Source organism: Entelurus aequoreus, linkage group LG01, assembly GCF_033978785.1.
Source record: "Entelurus aequoreus isolate RoL-2023_Sb linkage group LG01, RoL_Eaeq_v1.1, whole genome shotgun sequence".
In the NCBI taxonomy this organism is placed as follows: Eukaryota; Metazoa; Chordata; class Actinopteri; order Syngnathiformes; family Syngnathidae; genus Entelurus; species Entelurus aequoreus.
Genome location: NC_084731.1, coordinates 44505926 through 44527294, shown reverse-complemented (window position 1 = coordinate 44527294; position 21369 = coordinate 44505926). Strand labels below are relative to the sequence as shown.

Here is a 21369-nt window from a genome sequence, read left to right as displayed (position 1 = left end):
TATTCTTCATATCAGCCTGATAAATAGCAGCCGCAACATTAATGCTGCCACAACGACGACTCTTACTGACCTACTGCCTTCGGTAATGGCACCATTCCCAAATTATGTGGGCTCTATTGATAACCTCACTAACAACTTTAACGACGCCCTGCGCGACACCATTGATAGTGTAGCACAGCTAAAGCTAAAAAGGGCCCCTAAAAGGCGTACCCCATGGTTTACAGAAGAAACTAAAGCCCAGAAATTATCATGTAGAAAGCTAGAACGCAAATGGCGTGCGACTAAACTTGAGGTTTTCCATCAAGCATGGTGTGATAGTTTAATAACTTATAAACGCATGCTTACCTCAGCTAAAGCTAAATATTACTCAAATCTCATCCACCTCAACAAAAATGATCCTAAATTTTTGTTTAGGACAGTAGCATCGCTAACCCAACAAGGGACTCCTCCCAGTAGCTCCACCCACTCAGCAGATGACTTTATGAATTTCTTTAATAAGAAAATTGAAGTCATTAGAAAAGAGATTAAAGACAATGCATCTCAGCTACAACTGGGTTCTATTAACACAGATACGACTGTATATACGACGGACACTGCCCTCCAAAATAGTTTCTCCCTCTTTGATGAAATAACATTGGAGGAATTGTTAAAATGTGTAAATGGGACAAAACAAACAACATGTTTACTTGACCCAATTCCTGGGAAACTTATCAAGGAGCTTTTTGTTTTATTAGGTCCATCAGTGTTAAATATTATAAACTTATCACTTTCCTCTGGTACTGTTCCCCTAGCATTCAAAAAAGCGGTTATTCATCCTCTACTCAAAAGACCTAACCTCGATCCTGACCTCATGGTGAACTACCGGCCGGTGTCCCACCTTCCGTTTATCTCGAAAATCCTCAAAAAATTGTCGCACAGCAGCTAAATGAACACTTAGCATCTAACAATCTCTGTGAACCTTTTCAATCCGGTTTCAGGGCAAATCACTCTACGGAGACAGCCCTTGCAAAAATGACTAATGATCTATTGCTAACGATGGATTCTGATGCGTCATCTATGTTGCTGCTTCTTGATCTTAGCGCCGCTTTCGATACTGTTGATCATAATATTTCATTAGAGCGTATCAAAACGCGTATTGGGATGTCAGACTTAGCCTTGTCTTGGTTTAACTCTTATCTTACTGACAGGATGCAGTGTGTCTCCCATAACAATGTGACCTCGGACTATGTTAAGGTAACGTGCGGAGTTCCCCAGTGTTCGGTTCTTGGCCCTGCACTCTTTAGTATTTACATGCTGCCGCTAGGTGACATCATACGCAAATACGGTGTTAGCTTTCACTGTTATGCGGATGACACCCAACTCTACATGCCCCTAAAGCTGACCAACACGCCGGATTGTAGTCAGCTGGAGGCGTGTCTTAATGAAATTAAACAATGGATGTCCGCTAACTTTTTGCAACTCAACGCTAAGAAAACGGAAATGCTGATTATCGGTCCTGCTCAACACCGACATCTATTTAATAATACCACCTTAACATTTGACAACCAAACAATTAAACAAGGCGACTCGGTAAAGAATCTAGGTATTATCTTCGACCCAACTCTCTCGTTTGAGTCACACATTAAGAGTGTTACTAAAACGGCCTTCTTTCATCTCCGTAATATCGCTAAAATTCGTTCCATTTTGTCCACAAACGATGCTGAGATCATTATCCATGCGTTCGTTACATCTCGTCTCAATTACTGTAACGTTTTATTTTCGGGCCTCCCTATGTCTAGCATTAAAAGATTACAGATGGTACAAAATGCGGCTGCTAGACTTTTGACAAAAACAAGAAAGTTTGATCATATTACGCCTATACTGGCTCACTTGCACTGGCTTCCTGTGCACCTAAGTTGCGACTTTAAGGTTTTACTACTTACGTATAAAATACTACACGGTCAAGCTCCTGCCTATCTTGCCGATTGTATTGTACCATATGTCCCGGCAAGAAATCTGCGTTCAAAGAACTCCGGCTTATTAGTGATTCCCAGAGCCCAAAAAAAGTCTGCGGGCTATAGAGCGTTTTCTATCCGGTAAAAGTTAGAGATGCTACCTCAGTAGAAGCATTTAAGTCTCATCTTAAAACTCATTTGTATGCTTTAGCCTTTAAATAGACTCCCTTTTTAGACCAGTTGATCTGCCGTTTCTTTTCTTTTCTTTTCTACTCTGCTCCGGGGTGGACCGCTAGCCTGTTCATCGAATGGGGACATCTCTACGCTGCTGACCCGTCTCCGCTCGGGATGGTTCCTGCTGGCCCCACCATGGACTGGACTTTCGCTGATGTGTTGGACTTTCACAATATTATGTCAGACCCACTCGACATCCATTGCTTTCGGTCTCCCCTAGAGGGGGGGGGTTACCCACATATGCGGTCCTCTCCAAGGTTTCTCATAGTCATTCTCATTGACGTCCGACTGGGGTGAGTTTTCCTTGCCCGTATGTGGGCTCTGTACCGAGGATGTCGTTGTGGCTTGTACAGCCCTTTGAGACACTTGTGATGTAGGGCTATAGAAATAAACATTGATTGATTGATTGATTGATTGATAATTGTATGTCTCATATTTATCGTGCACCTGTGTTACAAACACAAAGCCTGTTTTTTTTTCTGTTAAAAAATCTATGTATTGAGTTGGATTTGTAAATGAATTATATCAACATGGATTCCGTATCCTTTGATTTTTCAGTGTTGTTGCACTATATGGAAAAGGTTCAGACACCCTTGCTCTTGATCAGGGGTGTCAAACGTATGGCCTGATCCGGCCCGTGAACAAGTTTTATCCGTTGAATTTGCTGAGTATAAAAATGAGCCGAAATTTTGGAATGAAAGAAACTGTTGTTCTAAATGTGTCCACTAGATGTCGCAATAGCAATTCTTTGTAGATTGTGCTACATACAGTATGTAAAAAAATATAAACCACATGATGTTAGTGCACGAGGCGAGGAAAATGAGCAAACTACATAAATAACATCTTGTAATTTGATTTTGATATTTTTTTATCTTGATAGATTGAAAATTAACACCAATAAGTTGACTGATGAACATTATCACATAATTTATTCAGAAAGTATAAATAACGACACATAAAAGGTAGAATTAACCACAACATGTAAGTGTAAAAAACAACAACAACATTATGATTCATACATTTTCAGAATGTGCTGGTTCTATTTTTAAACAAAGAAAACAATCTGAAGTTGTCTTTATTTTTAAGTTATCGTGCCGTGATTTTACCAGTTCGGCCCACTTGGGAGTAGATTTTTCTCCATGTGGCCCCCGATCTAAAATTAGTTTGACACCCCTGCTCTAGATGGTCAAGTCGTTTCACCGTTCCCCAAGAGCCGAATAAACTATCCAATCTCTACCGTGATTATTTGTTTATCTGAGTGTTTTAAACAGGAAAAGTCGCAAATATCAGTTTATCTGTGTGGATCCCCATTAGCTGTGGTCTTGCTAGCATTCATGTAGCATTCATGCTAGCATACATAAAACAATGATTGTCGACTATGGGCAAAGTCTAACAAGCCAGGTTGGACTTTAAAAATCCCTGTTTGAAGACAGCCTTAGCATATCCGCAGTGAGGGATCAAGCGAGGAGAATAATGTCCATGAGGAAGGAGTTTTTTCCTTCATGATATCTATCTGTGTTGGCCCTGCGATGAGCGAGCGACTTGTCCAGGGTGTACCCTGCCTTCCGCTCGAGTGCGGCTGAAATAGGCTGCAGAACCACCCCCCCCCCCACCCCCGCCCCCCCTCCGCGACCCCGATAGTGTTACAAAATAGATGGATGGATGTCATAAAAGCACAAAACTTCAAAAGAGTTTTTTGCACTCCTCTCGAGAGTGGCAAAATTCCCCAGTGAAAACTGCTTCAATGAGTTTGTTTGAAGAGATGACATGAAAAGCAGCGACTGAATCCTGTGGTTTTGAAAATAAGAAGCCTTTGTGCTGCCACTTTATAATTGAAGATGGTAAATACAATATGGGGCGGCATAGCTCGGTTGGTAGAGTAGCCGTGCCAGCAACTTGAGGGTTCCAGGTTCGATTCCCGCTTCCGCCATCCTAGTCGCTGCCGTTGTGTCCTTGGGCAAGACACTTTACCCACCTGCTCCCAGTGCCACCCACACTGGTTTAAATGTATTTTAGATATTGGGTTTCACTATGTAAAGCGCTTTGAGTCACTAGAGAAAAGCGCTATATAAATATAATTCACTTCACTTCACAAATACTCTGCATTGAAACTGTTTTCCAGATATACAACGAAGAAAGAAGACGTTTTAGTCTGGTGAAGAATCAGCCTCGAAAGATTGTGGAGAAGGTGGCCTCAGACATCGAGAAACTTCTGGCTAAGAAGCGCAAAGCTCTCGAAGTAAGTCGACACTGACGTTTTGTGTTTGTACTGTACCAGGGCTGTCAAATTTAACACGATAACGCGTTAGCCATAAGTTCCTTGAGGACGCAAATTTTTTTTAATGCACATGCATCCTGACTCCTTTGTGACCCTCGTTCCATTCTGTAGTGTGTACAAAATGTAATGGCGTTCCGTTACTGTTGAGCCACAAGCTCGAAAATACCTCGCAGAAATGCATAAAGACAGGGGGACATTAGGGAAATCTCATATCCAAAGCCATGGCAAGTCGTTCTGCCAACAAGACAAGACCATTTTTATCTTCGATCGCCTAAGATGACATCATTGGAGTGAACGCCTGCTTGCGTGCTTTGTAGAGAGGAGGAGCTTCACGTCCGTGTTTACATTACAGTTGAGTGCATTGATGACATAAAATGTATATCAGTGGTTCTCAAACGTTTTTCAGCAAGTACCACCTCAGAAATCACTTGGCTCCTTCAAGTAGCACCATAAAGACCGACATAAAATACAGTAGCGTAGAACACCCAAGTATTCATTAAAAACAATGCAGAGGTTTTATTTAACAAGTACATTTGTTATTTTTGGCCACTGCAACATTGCACACCGTTTGAACAGTAACACTGTGTTTGAATATAGGAAAATAAAACACTAATCACTTAATTTAGTGATTCTTTGGCGTACCACTAGATGGAATACTGTACCACAGTTTGAGAATCACTGATGTAGATTGTTACATTAACAGCTTTAGTAAGATGAACTAAAGCTCATAAGAAAAAAAGACAATAGACAGTCTCACTCACCTCTGGCTTCACAATAATAGCGCTATGCGTCACAGCCGGTCTAACTACCATAACAAAATCAAAAATCGTCTTCCATTCTGGTCATGCTTTGTCAAAGATGTTTTGTAGCGTAATCTGTGATACTTCTACCTAAATAAATGTTTTCGGTCAGATTGAAGTAAGTGTATATTCTTTTATAACCTGCTCTGATTGATAGTCCGCAATTACAGAATGTTTAACAGGCTGAATATTACATGTATTAGTAAATAGAGAAGGTTAAACCATTGTCATGCAGAGATATACATACCATTAGCTTGTACAAGATGTAATGTAAAGAATATCAAAAGCATTAATTTAGCTAGAAATATCAAATTTTACGTTACCTAACATCTTTGACAATCAAAGCATGATCGTAACAATCCACATTTTGTGTTATTAATGTGTGAAACTGGTATCTAAACATGGTGTAGCTCCTCTCCTCTGAATGCAAGTGCTCCTACAGCAGGAATACAAACTCTGTATTCCTACAGAATACAACATCTGACAAGTCCCCAACACAGTGCAGGTAATAGTTTTTTATTCTCATTAAAACGTGTCCTTTTTGTGTTGAGTTGTTAAAAAAGCATAATGTTTAAAAAAATTTTTCATTAAAAGCAAATTAATTGTCCAGTCATGGTGTTAAAACTTGATCTGGTCTGGGGTACACTTATAAATGATGAAAAACTGTATTCATCTGCGATTAATTGTTATTAATTTTAGTTAACTATACAAAACTGCGATTAAATGTCCTTATTGTTTGACAGCTGTAGTTTGTACCTTATGTCAAGAACAAGCAGACTTATTCCTTAAAGATAGTGACATGTCTGAGGTAATGTCTTTTTTTTTTAGAGGTTAGCCAGAGAGGCAGAGCAGCTCCAGCGAGAGCATTCCTGGCAGGATGACATCAAGGTAACTTCTGGAACACTTTATAGAATGCTGTTTTTTCTATATTTAACCCTTTGTGTTAAGGCTAATTTTTACATACTTATGTGTTTATTTTCATATTTAAATTTTTATTTTTTATTTTATTTTGATATAGTGTATTCATGTATTTTATGTGTAAACATGTCCAACATATGTAAAGAAGCTTTCTTATAACATAGAAAGCAAATTAAAATGTGTAATTCTATAACTCATGTACTCATTTAGCAAGATACATTTAGTTAAATACCTACCCTCAAAGCCAGTCGATATAATTTACTAAATAACTAACTTTTTGCTTGACCTCTTGTTTTTGTGTGTATAGTGGTACTTTTTAAGTTTTTAATGTTATATGCTTACTTGTGTTTCATTGTATCCATTAAACCATATCCAATTGTATTTACAATCCGCAAAGTATGTGAAATACAGTCTAAAATGTCACAAAAATTCAGTCAACCATTTTAAATATTCCGCTACAAACACCTTTGGTAATTTCCGTACAGTCTACAACACTGGAGTAACGCTTCTGCACTCTGACAATTTTATCAGATCAGTCATACTAGAAATACACGAAATACAATGCTTATGTAAGACAAGAACACATATGCTTGGGTTTTTTTCTGCATTTGTAAATAAATAGCTTACAATTGAGTCAACAGATTGAAGGTCCTCTGTTGCGCCAATTATATCCTCTCTAAAAACATCCAGAAACCGCCAACAATATTCCATTTACATGTCGTGACCTGAAGATTAACCAAATATGAGTGATATTGCTATTATAAGCGCTAACGCAGACGGACTATTTTAGCGGTGCATTAACAGCAGTGAGTTAATGCTAGTTTACGCTGCTATTGTTGACACACTGAGCCGGCGGCTGCTTCTGCTTTGTCTCAAACCTGTTAAAAGTAAATTCTAGATTATAATTCATGCATCTCTCACCTGATAGTAGACAAATGTGGCTATTGACCGAGAGGCTGGTCGACTTTGACATCCCCGACCGAGATGGTGAAAACAACACAAATAGATGCTTCCTGCAACATTATTTTTTTAACCCTTTGTAAGGATTGTGATTGAATCTTCATCTAAACGGCATTATGTGAGCGTCCTGTCGGTCAACATCCCAGCAATAGTAGAAATATTACAGTAAGTGTTTGTTTTATTATGGTTTAACATGGTTAATTTGTCTGTTTAGCACCGAGCAATGCTGTGGATGCTAGTGTCACAATAAAGCTGCATCCGGGCATTCGGGGCTTTCTAAATCTTATTGCTCATCTTCCTTGTGTTTCGGCTCTAACATATAAGGTCCTGGATCGTAGTTTTTTCCCAAAGTAATCATTGTTGGTTCTAACAAAGTTTGCTTGATTAGCATTTTTGGTAATGGGGAAGGGATATTTGGTTCCCAGCGCAGCGTCACACGATCACGTGACTTGCTTTCTCATTATCTCTCAAAATGACTCGGTAATCTCAGTCAGATTGATACTATTTTGATCATATCTATTTATTCGCAAACTTTGGAAGTCTTTTGGTGTCATAAATCAGATATATATGATAATAGCTTCAATATAGAGGCAACTTCTTTTTTCACTCTACTGGTACTTTAAAGACTACAGATTCCATTGGTCCAGTCATGTCATATGGAGTACTGCCACCAGAGGCAATAGTGAGGCCACATCTACTTTGAGCTCCTTCCAACAATTGCTGTGTCTCAATAGTCACACTTCCATGTTCACACTTAGTCATCAGTGCAGAAGTGTGCTCACACTGACAAGTACGACACTCAACTGAAGCTGCACTCAAAATGAGGCAAGCCAAAGGTTGTTCCGTCAAGTGGTTGCAATTCACCTTTAAAAGAGGAGAAGAAGAAGCGTGATTTGGCATAGCACTAAACTCTAATACACAGTGTTCATATTGTACTGATGGAAGTGTTCAACGTGAGACGGAGCAAATAGTACTCATGAACTGAGGAGGACAATAGAGGAGCATCCCCACTTTGGGTTAGTATGCTGCCCCGTGTAGGTTTGGATTGGCGAGTGTCACAACGCCTCACATCCTCGATGATCTACAAGCAAGAATGAACTCTTGAGTGTAAAGAATTTTTGGCTGAATCAGCACATCTATCTTTTATGTGTGACTGACAATCTGTGCTGCTGCTGAAAGGCTCAGAAGTTTAAAAAAAAATCATTCTAGATCAAACAGAGTCCAAAAATAGAAAGATATCAGCCTTTGAGAAGATGCCAGGCTTAGTCTAAAGTATGTTAGGGCTCAGAGAACGACACAAACAGATGGTGATGTGCTGCCTGATTAAATTGCAATACTTACTGATTGAAAACACTTGTTTTGTTCTTACTTTGAATGTTACAATTACACTTTCAGATGTGTGTTTGCATTTGTGGTTCAGAAGATAAGTGTATGTTTGTGTGTGTGCTCAGGAGCTGGACATGGCGTACTATGACTCCAAGGCGGAGCTGGATTATGTGAGTTACTGACTGTTCAACCATCAGACACGTTAAAATGTCCAGTACAAGAACTGTATCAAACATTCGTTCAAAAACATGTTATTAAACAATGATTGTCGCTTGTCAATCCAGCTCTGTGCATTGGACGGCAGACCTCATATTCACCTTGTCTGCTAGAATAAAAACATGTAGCAGGAGGGATCAGGGTTGCCAACGTAGTGACTTTCCAAGATTGTTGTCTCTAATGACCTCATTAACTAATACCGTTTTGGGAGACAATGATTTGATGTTTAAAAAGCCCATGTTATATAGGTAGTGGGCTGTTTTGAGGAATTTTTGTTAATGGTATCCGTAGTACTGATATTAATAACGTTACGTTTATTTTGTGTAATGTGCCTTAAATAATTTCGATCACATATAGGAATTGATATGATGGGGATCTTGAGATGATTGGCTTGGTGCTGCCATAGATTCAACGCGTCATAATTTGCCACCTCAGTAGGATGCATGTTCACCTCTAGCACAGTCACTACAGAAAAAAACATTATGTGAGTTGTGTATTATACTACGAGAAATGCTGTGTGCAGGAATTTTTCAGCCTGGCGCTGGTTAATTCTCGTTTAACTGACTCTTCACCCGGACTAACAGACTCTAATAGCCTGTTTCCGAGCTTGCTCTAGTGTAGTTAGTCAAGCTTGACTCAAATAGTGGTCTATATTTCTGGAGAGAGTGATGGCGCCTTCCCGGTTAGGGTGATGGCCGTCCCTCCTCAGCTAGCCCGGTTTGCCCTAGAAAGAGGGCAAACCTTTCTATACCTATCAATAAACGTTATAAACGTTAGTCCCTGTTCTCTACAAAAACTAGAGAGCCACTTGTTAAGCAAGACTAATCCGTTATTCTGTGTGTTTATAACATTAATTTCAGCAAAGGTCCAAAATGGTCTAAGAGGCTTGCATTTTGACACATTTAAAATATTTTATAGTGAAGTATTGATGGACAAATTTAAAGACTTAGCAACATAGAATTATTGATAATACTTATTATCACTACAAATAATACCACAATTATAATTATTATGTTATTAGGGGTGCCTTAGTCCGATATTGATATTAGTCTGATATCAGCAAAATTATATCTGCTTCCATCTAAAATGTTCAATAAAAGCAGTCCTGCAGCACATTTACCTGTGCAAAGCTGGGACATCTAAATCCAATAAGCACACAAAGTTGGTCTTTTATTTTATTTTAGTCAAGTCATTTACAAAATGTAAACATGGTAGCTTATCGGCAGCGAGGAGCTAGCAGCTACACAACAGCTAAGCACACAGTAGCACACAAGCTAGACATGCGTAATAAGTGTCCTTCATTGAACATTATTGCAGTCTATAACAGTCCATTTGTCATTTTGACAAGTATCAAATAATTATAGTTGCATATACGTACAGTGCACATACAAATTCCCTAAGGCAGAAGCGTATTAAAAAGTATCCAGAAACAAACGTGTCTGCCTCATTCAATTTACTGCGCCACAAGTAAAACTTAAAGAATTATTAAGTCCATTCCAGACAGTTAATAATACATAGGTTTGTGTTTTTCATATCTACCATTGTTTTCTGTTCGACTAATTTCACTTGAACCAGCCTTTTATAACATTTCACACTATAAAATAATAAAAGCATGGATAATTTGTGCTGATAGCGTATCGGTTCAATATACGTATGTATTGGCCAATACTCAAGGCTCCAAAAAGCTGTATCTGGACACCCCTATCATTAGCCACTGGCGTATTAGAATGCATTCGAAAAACAAACAAGAGGGATACATTGTGGTGGTCCACTGTACAGCATTTATCGCGCCAATATTGTGGTAAGTGATTGTAAATGACTTGTTTGTGTCTCTGTTCCATGGCCTCAGTTTTCCATGGATGGAGAAAGCGAAGTGGAGAATCCTTCCCACATCAAGCTGGAGTTTGTGTATGACCCAAATTTCAAAAACAACGTCAACTATTCCTACACGGCGGTTCAGATTCCCACGGACATTTACAAAGGAGGCAAGTCACACTCTCTTGTTGGATGTTGTTTAGTTGGGATGTATAGTGGCCAACTTGGTACAAGCGCGCAGTAACATCCAAACAAAGAAATGATCTAAAACCAAAAACACCATAAAAAATATAAAGAGTGGAACCTTGATTAACAAACTGAATTGGTTGTTGAACAGAGTTCGTACATTGAAAGGTTCGTACAGTAAAGCAAATGTATCGACAATCATCAATATAAATATAAATAATGGGTTCTAGCCTCGATACTTGTCCATATTTCAGTGAAGGGTTGTACACTTTAAAGACAATATAAAGTGCTAACCTTTTTTGCACCATGGACCGGTTTAATGTAGGCATTATTTTCAGGTACAGGCTTTCCACTTGTGCCAAATAAATACAGCAAAAATAAGTGCATGAAAAATCCAACTCACTATAACACTGAGTTTGTGTTAGCCCTGGGCTTGTTTCTTTGCAATGAGATCTCCTGCAAGTTACCATCAACCTGCTGGGAACAGCAGATGGAAATCAGCCTTTGGCTACAATCTGTCACATTTATATTTTATATGTTCATTAATGTGCATTGTCTCATGTCACAAAGTTATAACAAATGGCAACTTCCTATGAAGAGTTTTATTGTACATCTATAAACAAGCTTATTGGTGTGTCTAGTGCAGGGGTCGGCAACCTTTACCACTCAAAGAGCCATTTTGACCAGTTTCACAAATTAAAGAAAACAATGGGAGCCACAAAACTCTTTTGAAATTTAAAAGGAAATAATACTGCATACAACGTTTTTTTTTTGCTTTGTGCTATGTATAAACCAGACACGCGGCCCGCGAGACGTTATTTTGCGGCCCGCACCTTAATATGAAAATGTAATGTTAGTGCGGCCCGCAAGTTTTATATGAATGGCGTCATACTTGCCAACCCTACCGATTTTTCTGGGAGACTTCCGAATATTAGGGCAACTATTCTCTCGAACGTCTACTGTTTTTCACCCATATAACAATAACAAGGGCGTGCCGTGACGGCACAGCATTTAACACCATCTACAGCATGTTCAAACAGCGTGCCAGCCCAGCCACATGTTGTATGCAGCTTCAGCTTGCACACGTAAGTGACAGCAAGGCATACTTGGTCAACAGCCATACAGGTTACACTGACGGTGGTCGTATAAAACAACTTTAACACTCTTACTAATATGCGCCACACTGTGAACCCACACCAAACAAGAATGACAAACACATTTCGAGAGAACATCTGCACCGTAACTCATTATAAACACAACAGAACAAATACCCAGAATCCCATGCAGCCCTAACTCTTCCGGGCTACATTATACACCCCCCCCCCCCACCCCCCACCCCTGGAGGGGGGGTGTATAATGTAGCCCGGAAGATTTAAGGCTGCATGGGATTCTGGGTATTTGTTCTGTTGTGTTTACGGTGCAGATGTTTTCCCGAAATGTGTTTGTCATTCTTGTTTGGTGTGGGTTCACAGTCTGGCACATATTAGTAAGAGTGTTAAAGTTGTTTTATACGGTCACCGTCAGTGTAACCTGTATGGCTGTTGACCAAGTATGCCTTGCTGTCGCTTACGTGTGCAAGCAGAAGCTGCATACAACATGAGGCTGGGCTGGCACGCCATTTGTACAGGATGTAGAGGGCGTTATCACGGCACGCCCTTATTATTGTTGTTGGGGTGAAATCCGTAGCATATTTGACCTAGGAGATTTCTGGGAGAGGCACTGAAACCCGGAAGTCTCCCGGGAAAATCGGGAGGGTCGGCAAGTGTGCAGCTGAGCCGCATCAGAGTGGTCAAAGAGCCGCATGCGGCTCCGGAGCCGCGGGTTGCCGACCCCTGGTCTGGTGGGACAGACGAAAGTTAGGTAGGAGAAAATGCAGTCGTTTGTAAATTATTTAATGTTTCTCTGCCGCCCCGTAGCAAATGCGTCAGAGACCGTTACCGGTCTCGGGACTGGTGATTGGGCACCACTGCTATACAGTATTGTATACTAAACAAACATAATAAGGAGATGATCGATAAACGTTATCTTTATTACAAACCAAAACAACACGCTGCTGTCCTCTCTATGCGCTGCTCTGCCAACACACGCACACACACAGAAATCCTTTTGGTGCCCTCGGAAACGATCAGAAATCACAAAACAATCCTTAACTTTAACAACCATATTGCTACAACAATAAACATTTCAAAACGTAAGATCTACTTACATTGACATCAGCAAAGGAGGAGCTGTCGAAAAACGGAGCAGATGGACAGAGAGAAAGAAGGGAGGGATCAAGGGCGAGGGGCTGCATGTGTATGCTTTGGAAGAGGCGCCGCTGAACAAGAGGTAGACTTCTCCATCCATCCATTTTCTACCGCTTGTCCCTTTCGGGGTCGCGGGGGGTGCTTGAGCCTATCTCAGCTACATTCGGGCGGAAGGCGGGGTACACCCTGGACAAGTCGCCACCTCATCGCAGGGCCAACACAGATAGACAGACAATATTCACACTCACATTCACACACTAGGGCCAATTTTAGTGTTGCCAATCAACCTATCCCCAGGTGCATGTCTTTGGAGGTGGGAGGAAGCCGGAGTACCTGGAGGGAACCCACATAGTCACGGGGAGAACATGCAAACTCCACACAGAAAGATCCCGAGCCCGGGATTGAACTCAGGACCTTCGTATTGTGAGGCACATGCACTCTCTGTGGAATAAGTCTGCTTTGGCATGTTTTTTCCGAAAATCAAAACTTGCTGTGGCTCAATTCTTCACCATTAATGTACTCCTTGCTAGTCTTTTTTTTTTTTTTTAACCCCACAGCGATTCCCTCCTTCTTTCCACACTGGTCTGTTGTCTTTTTGGGACTCATATTGAGTCAGCAAAATGGACGAAACTTGTCAAAAGGCGGAAAAAAAAGGCACACACGCTGAAACGCTGAAAAGTGTCATGACGTGGAGGGCCCCGCCCTCTCCAAAAATGCTGCGCACTGCTTTGTGCCTGCAGGGGACACACAAAATGAATGAATGACACACAGAGGCATAATTGGCTCGATATAAATATTTCTAAATCGAAAAAGTTCACAAATACAGGGGTTCGTGAAATTGAGGTTACACTGCACTGCAATCACGTAAATGCAGCAGCATCAAAAACAAGTACAGTTTTTGTGTGTTGATTTGTTTTTGCAGTATGTTGTGATTGCAGTATTTAATTTCAAGGTGTTTTTGGTTTCGGATCATTTCTGTGTTCATTGCTGCGCGTCAGCCACCATAGTTTCTTTCTTAAAGTATGCCTCTATTATAGCTCCGGTCATTCTTAACGAGCTGAACTGGACTCAGGCTCTGGACAAAGTCTTCATGGAGAACAGTCGGGAGGATCCGTCACTACTGTGGCAAGCGTTCGGGAGCGCCACTGGGGTGACCCGCTACTACCCTGGTGGGTTTAAACTCCCAGCCGGGCCGTATGCTATCGGAATGTCACTCATTCGAGCTTTGTGTTTTTATCTGAAGCCAGTCCGTGGAAAGCCCCTGATAAAATTGACCTATACGACGTCAGGAGGAGACCCTGGTACGCCTTTCACGTTTACCACATTTGTTGGTAAAAGCATCTCGAAAGAGCTTACACTGTCTTTTTTTCCACCACAGGTACATCCAGGGTGCTTCTTCCCCCAAAGACATGGTCATTCTTGTCGATGTGTACGTTATACATTTCACAAAGTATACATGTTGTATTGACCCACATACTGTATAGAGTTTGATGACTTTCATTTTAAAGTTCAAATATGAATATCAGAATTGTTTGATGACTGTAAAATTAGCATCATAACGCCTCCTCTGTTATATGCTAATAACCTTTGACTCTCTTTTTCCAGCGGGTATCTGGTTTGCCCAGCCACTAGTTTGTGTAAGTGACAGGAAAAAAAGCTCATTGCGTTTTAATAGCTTCCCGTATTTCGACTTCAACATCGGCAGAACACATCCTGTAGGTCTTCAACAGGGAGTTCATGACCCCCAAGGGATTGGTAGAATTTTTGGTTGATTAGACTATAATTTTAGTACTTCTTTTACATTGCCCACGCAATTTTTTCACAAATTTAGATATTAGAAATAGCAGTGGTATGGACACCATACTCACTCACACATACTTCAATGTTTAAAATAAAATAATGAATATTTTTAGATTATTATGGCCATGTTAGCATGTGAGATAGCTTGTGATTAGCGCTCTAGTTGCCAGCTAGCAATTAGCACACCAGTTGTCATCTCCCGATTAGCACACCAATTGTCAGCCAGCGGTTAATGCCCCCCCGTCCCCGGTTGTCATCAAGGGGTTAGCGCACCACTTATCAGCAAGTGATTAGGGCACAAGTTGAATTGTTGAACAAGTTGCGATTAATGCACCAGTTTTCAGCTAGTGATTAGCGCACCAGTTTTTAGCTAGCAATTATTGCATTAGTTGTCAGCTAGTGATTATTGCATTATTTGTCAGCTTGTGATTAGTGCATTAGTTGTCAGCTAGTAATTAGTGCATTAGTTGTCAGCTGGTGATTAGTGCACTAGTTGTCAGCTAGTGATTAGTGCACTAGTTGTCAGCTAGCAAGTAATGTATTAGATGTCAGCTAGTGATTAGTGCACTAGTTGTCAGCTAGCAATTAATGCATTAGTTGTCAGCTAATGATTAGCGCACCAGTTTTCAGCTAGCCATTAACACAGCAGTGGTCAACTAGTGATTAGCGCACCAGTTGTCAGCTAGCAATTAATGCATTAGTTGTCAGCTAGCGATTAGTGCACTAGTTGTCAGCAAGCGATTGGCGCACCAGTTGTCAGCAAGTGATTAGCATGGCAGTTGCCAGCTTGCACAATAACAAGGAATTTTAGGACCAGTTTGATTTTAAAAAAACTAGTTTATACAGGATATATACGTTGGGGGTCCTTTTTTCAATATCTACCTCAGTTTGAGGGTCCATGACCTGGGAAACGTTGAAATACCTCGATGTAGCCTGTTCAATTTGGCTTTCAAAATAAATGCACTCTTGCACCACAGCACTGCAGGTAGCCTGCTCCTTCCACCAGTGCTGTGGGAGGTAGGGTGTGGTTTTTTCTGGCAAGGAGGGGATTATTATGTTACAGGAATCTGCTAATATTTGACAGCATAGGTCGTTTGTAAGAAAATAACACATACAAATCACATGAAACTATGTACACGTTTAAGAAATATCAAAAGGTTACATTGAAAGATGAAAAGAGACTAATCTTAAGGTTTTGGGAAAAAAACAAAGGGGCAAAAGAGCAATATATGTTAGATTCCTTGAGAAAACAGGAGATTGACAGGAATACTTCTCCAATAATAAGTCGGAGCTTTTTTTCCCGCCACTCACACACACACACCCGTGACCTGACGACACAAAAAAGTGTCTTTATGGTTATTAGCAACCTTTATTTTTAGTGAAATCTTCCTTATTTTCAAGCACAAATGTTAACTGATACAGGAAGTTGTTGGTTTGCATGTACACATCTCAATATGCAGCTGTCTTTTTCAGCCTTTTTTTTTTGAATGGAACAGAAAATAAAATGTTTAATTCAGGTCAATACAATAATAAGAAGTGATATATTTTTAATATAACGCCAACAAAAATGCAATGGATGTGTGGAAAGCGCTATGCTATAAATGAAGTATTGTGCTTATAGTGCATACAGAGCTAGACAGTTTGGTTGCCATTTAGCTTCACTTAGATTTACGAGTTGCGCATGTGATAAACATTGTGCGTTTTCTCCTGCAGGAGCGGCAGTGTCAGCGGGCTCACATTGAAGCTAATAAAGGCGTCAGTAATGGAGATGCTGGACACTTTGTCTGATGACGACTATGTCAACGTAGCTCGGGTCTGTGTCTGCTGATCATCATCATCATCATTACACGGCCTTTATGCTTTTGTTGTTGTTGTTCATGTCACTCTCTGCTGTGTTTAAGTTCAACGAGAAGGCGGAGGCGGTGGTTCCATGCTTTAAACATCTTGTGCAGGCCAACGTGCGCAACAAGAAGATTTTCAAGGAAGCGGTGCAGCAAATGCAGGCCAAAGGCACCACCGACTACAAGTCTGGATTTCATTTCGCCTTCAATCAGCTGTTAAATGTACAAATGTCGCACACATCTTTGCATGCATTGACTCAGGAACCAGAGTGTTATTGATACTCAGGATTGATATTCATCCAATACTGGCCAAATTTTCTGGATTGTATTGTGTCGGCCGATATCCGACATTGCAGTCAAAAAAGTGGCGTCATCTTTGCAGGTTCATGTTAGGGACATAGCGATTGCCGGTATTAATGATAAACCGCTGTAAAAGTATAACCGTTTCAAAATAAAATGATCGGAAAACCGTGATTGATGAATGCAGTTTGGTAAACTCACAGAATGGTAATGCTCATATTCTAGAGAAGAAAGCTAGGAGTGAGCAGTGAGCGCCGTTAATTGCTATCTGGCAACTAGCGAGCTAATTGCTAACTTCCAGCTAAAAACCGCTTTATCGTTAAGTTAGCCGCTCGCGCCGTTAATTGCTAGTTAGCTAACTGCAAGCAGGCAACTAGCGTGCTAATTGCTAGCTAGCTTAACATGAGTACAAGACACATTACAAACGTCACACTTCAATCTATATTCGTATAAACACATTGATGTCTACATTTACCTTACAGGCTTTGCTCTCTTAAGACAGAGTGGTAAATATGAATAGTATTTATCACTCTGTTTTACCGTTTCGAAATAAAATTATCGAAAAATTGTGATTGATTAACGCAACCGCGATAAACTCACGGATTGGTAATGTTCATTTTGTGGAGAATAAAGTACGCCAAGGATCTAGGGCCGCCTATCGTTTGCTACCAAGTAGCCCCGTTAATTGCTAGCTAGCAGCCTGCGCTGCTAATCGTTCTTTAGTAGCTCGCACAATTAATTGCTCGCTGACCACTAATGCACTAATTGCTAGCTGCCATCTAGCGCGATCATCTTAACATGAATAATCTAATTTAATCACTACTCGATGGCAATCAGCTGGTGGCGCAAATCGCTAGTTAGCAGCTAGCACCATTAATTCGCTAGCTGCAAGCTTATGCTGCTAATTAATAGTTAGCATTTCACACCACTAATCGCTTGTTAGCAGTTTGTGCTGCTAATTGCTAGCTGGCGACTAGCGCACTAATCACTAGCTAGCTATCTTAACAATGAATACAAGACAAACGTCACACTTCAATCTATTCATCCATCCATTTTCTACCGCTTGTCCCGTTCTGGGTCTATATTTGTATAAAAACATTAATAGCTACATTGAATTTACAGGCCATGCTCTCTTAAGACATAGTGGTAAATAGGAAGATATATATTTTGTACGTATTGTTTTTATTTATTTCTGAATAACGCATGGTTGAAATATTTCAATGTGTGTATAAGTCGCATACTTTTTGATAAGACCGGCATTATAATAATGATAAACATGATACTTTTGGTCACAGTAACTGTGGTATGGAATTTTCCTATAGTTACATCCTTAGTTTTTGGGAACAAGAATAGTTTTTTTGAACAGGGAAATTAACACCTCGGTTTTTAATCAGTTGTTGTCAGCGTGACTGTTGTTATGGGTGCAATTGTTCCTGCAGAAAACAAACGTGCCACGCGCTAACTGCAATAAGATCATCATGCTCTTCACGGACGGCGGCGAAGACCGAGCCCAGGACGTCTTCATGCAGTACAACTGGCCCAACAAAACGGTGGGTGTCTCTCAGTCGCACTGCGGCTTGTAAAAAGCGTTACATCTGAATGAAAACACGTACGTTTGCTCACGTAAAGGTTCGAGTTTTCACCTTTTCTGTGGGCCAGCACAACTATGACGTCACGCCCCTGCAGTGGATCGCCTGTACAAATAAAGGTACGCAACATCCATTTAAAAATGGCGAAGACTCACGTTATATTCTTCTCTCTCGCTCTCACTAGGTTACTATTTTGAGATCCGTTCCATCTGCGCCATAAGGATTAACACCCAGGTGGGTCCCTCTCTTGCCCCTCAACACAGCTGAGACCTGCGCCTCCTCATCATTATGGCGCTCATACGTGCAGAGTGTTTTAAGGCTGCAGTCATGTTCACGTTTCTTGTGTTCCGTTAGGAATACCTGGACGTGCTGGGGCGCCCAATGGTGCTGGCGGGCAGCGAGGCCAAGCAGGTCCAGTGGACTAATGTGTATCAGGATGCTTTGGGTCTTGGTATGGTGGTGACCGGGACTTTGCCTGTGTTTAATCTTACCATGGACGGAAACCTACAGGTAAATGTGTTATGATTACGGACATATTTGATGTTTTTACGTTCTCACAAACAGTCGTATATTTTGGAGGCTCTCTATTCATTTATTCACGGACGTTCGCCAGGCTTATAAAGGCGTAATATTTTAGAATAGAATTGAATGATTATTGTTGTTGCGTCGACCAGCATTCCTCCAATGGGGAATTCAAATTGCTAGTCTCTCCCAGATTCTTTTTATGGCAATACGCTGATGTTTATATTCAATCTCCAGGCAATAGTTGGTATTTTGTAGTTTATTCTCAAAGCTTAGAGGACAAACCTGAGACCAACCCAGCACCCAAGCGTTCCCTAGCCCGGTCCAGATCGGTATCCCCTCCACCTCCTGTCCCCCCAAGCTCAGCACTGCCCTGTGCTCCTTATCTAAGGAATGTTATGGCACTCTCAACAGCGCTCTGCCTGTCTACTCAAGGACACTCGAATCCAAGCACTTTGTACCACACATTAGCTGATGTAAATATGACTATAGGAGTTTTAGAAAGAAGTAACACTTAAATATGGATATGATTCTGATCTGCTTCCATCAATCCCCCTTTAAGATCTTCTAATAAGATCTTTAATACTTGTACAAAACTTATAAAGCACGGCCCACATTAAAGTAGGTGCTGTTTTTTTTCTTTAAGCAAGCTAGCAATAAAACAACAGCTTATTTACATGGGAGATAGATGAAGGGAGTCTACGTCAATGTCGTCATGGTCAGGGAAGTCAACCAACAATTCTCGAAAGTCTTAAAGTTACCACTTTGCTAGACCCTCTTTAGTGACACTTAGCCCAAGGGGCTGTGCGGTTCTGGATGGTCTTGAGGGAGGTTGTTCAGCAAGTCCCTCAACTGTGTCACGAGTCAGGTTGGTTAGTCTCAATGGCGGCGGGGAGTTAGAGAGGCCGCTGAAACAGGAGTTCCAAGGGGTGTTAATTTGGTGACTGGGGTCATCAGTCTAACCATAGCACAAAGCCCAACGGCTGACGTCGGGATTCTAATGTACAATCTGTGCTCCCCACAACACCAGAATAAGTCAGCTCGTGCCCAAGGGCCTATCCTAGAGCCATCTATCAGTGTGGTGCACCAGTAACGGTTAATGTCACCCAATTTGTTGGGGGACGAAGAGGGTCCTGTAATTTGAAAACGCGTGTAATTCAGCTTTTGGGCCACAAAGGGAAGAAGTCGGGTGGCATTGTCAACAGAAGGGTACACATGTCAGTCAACTTAAAAGGGGCGGGGTAAGTGTGGGAAAAGGGACGTCCAGCGGAAGAAGCAACACAGTCACCCAGGTTTTGGCATCCACCTGAGCCACAGGTTGTCTGCACCCGCTCCTAAGGTCAAAGTTACCAGGCCTTCGGTGGTGATGTCATTAGCACGCACAGATGTGAGTCTTTGAAACACCACCGAGGTGGGGTGGTACTTTAGGTGCTACAGAGGGTGTAGAGGTAGTTAACGCCCTCTCAAGGACATTCATTTTAATAATTCCTTTAGCGTCTGTATCAGTCAGGTCAAGCCCCAAAACAACATAAAAGGGACGATGGGCACAACTTACCAGAGTATGTTGTCTGCATCCGACACCAATGGTTCAGGGTTGAGTCGTAACAAATATAGAGGTTATTACCACGGTAATAGCTATTGTGTCCCCCGTAATTAATCACACTGCACAGGTCAAAAATAAGTCTTGCTATCCCCTTTGACCCAGTCTATTTAAAGTCCGCTGTATGTTCTTAGACACTTGTCAGTCACTGTCGTCAGGAAGGATGAACTGAGACACAAAGACAGTAGAACACGCCCAAGCACCAGTCTGTCAGGGAACACTAGTTGGGTGTAACATCCTGCCTTTCGTCTATCAATATCAGAGTAATTTAGGTTACAAAACGGGGATAAACATCAAACTTTTCACTTAATGTAACGACACAGATAGTTATGCTGCAAACAAGCAAGAAAAACTAAGAAACATTTAGCATACTGGATTGGTCTCACACAAGGATATACAATATAGAAGTTGAAAAGAGTAATGTAGGTAGAAAATCTCTCTCGTCTCCTGGGCTGAGGGGCAGATGTTGTGGCGATGTCAGCAATGACATCCCCTGGTGATCTGTCAGGTTCTTCAGCTGTAGTGCAGAGGGAGAGGTGGTACCAGGTGTCCCCTCCACCAGCCAGTCGAAGGGCGTGGGACGTCCGTTCCACGACCTTAAAGGGACCAGTCCACCTGAGCTCCGTCCACTTGCGTTTGATGACCTTGATCTTGACCCTCTCAGTGGGCGGAAGGGAATCTGTACAGAAGAACTGGCACACAAATTCTGCAATTTTTTGTGTAAAATACCATTTTGGTTTTACGCTGAGTCCTCCTTCCATGTGGGGGGCTGCTGGTCCTGTGAATGGCTGACCTGTATGCAGC

General features: G+C 41.3%; 1 protein-coding gene across 5 annotated transcripts in view; it reads left to right on the top strand.

Annotated features, from left to right (window-relative positions):
• The window catches only part of LOC133652894 (voltage-dependent calcium channel subunit alpha-2/delta-2-like), a 123610-nt gene that overhangs the window by 59400 nt on the left and 42841 nt on the right, over nt 1-21369 (top strand). For all 5 annotated transcript variants that reach the window (XM_062051855.1, XM_062051847.1, XM_062051838.1 and 2 more), the window contains 13 exons: nt 4291-4407; nt 6075-6134; nt 8576-8620; nt 10516-10651; nt 13951-14082; nt 14157-14214; nt 14292-14342; nt 16427-16526; nt 16615-16776; nt 18294-18404; nt 18484-18562; nt 18628-18677; nt 18798-18953. In XM_062051855.1, coding sequence (XP_061907839.1) covers nt 4291-4407; nt 6075-6134; nt 8576-8620; nt 10516-10651; nt 13951-14082; nt 14157-14214; nt 14292-14342; nt 16427-16526; nt 16615-16776; nt 18294-18404; nt 18484-18562; nt 18628-18677; nt 18798-18953 — 1257 coding nt within the window. The remainder of the gene's footprint in view (nt 1-4290; nt 4408-6074; nt 6135-8575; nt 8621-10515; nt 10652-13950; nt 14083-14156; nt 14215-14291; nt 14343-16426; nt 16527-16614; nt 16777-18293; nt 18405-18483; nt 18563-18627; nt 18678-18797; nt 18954-21369) is intronic.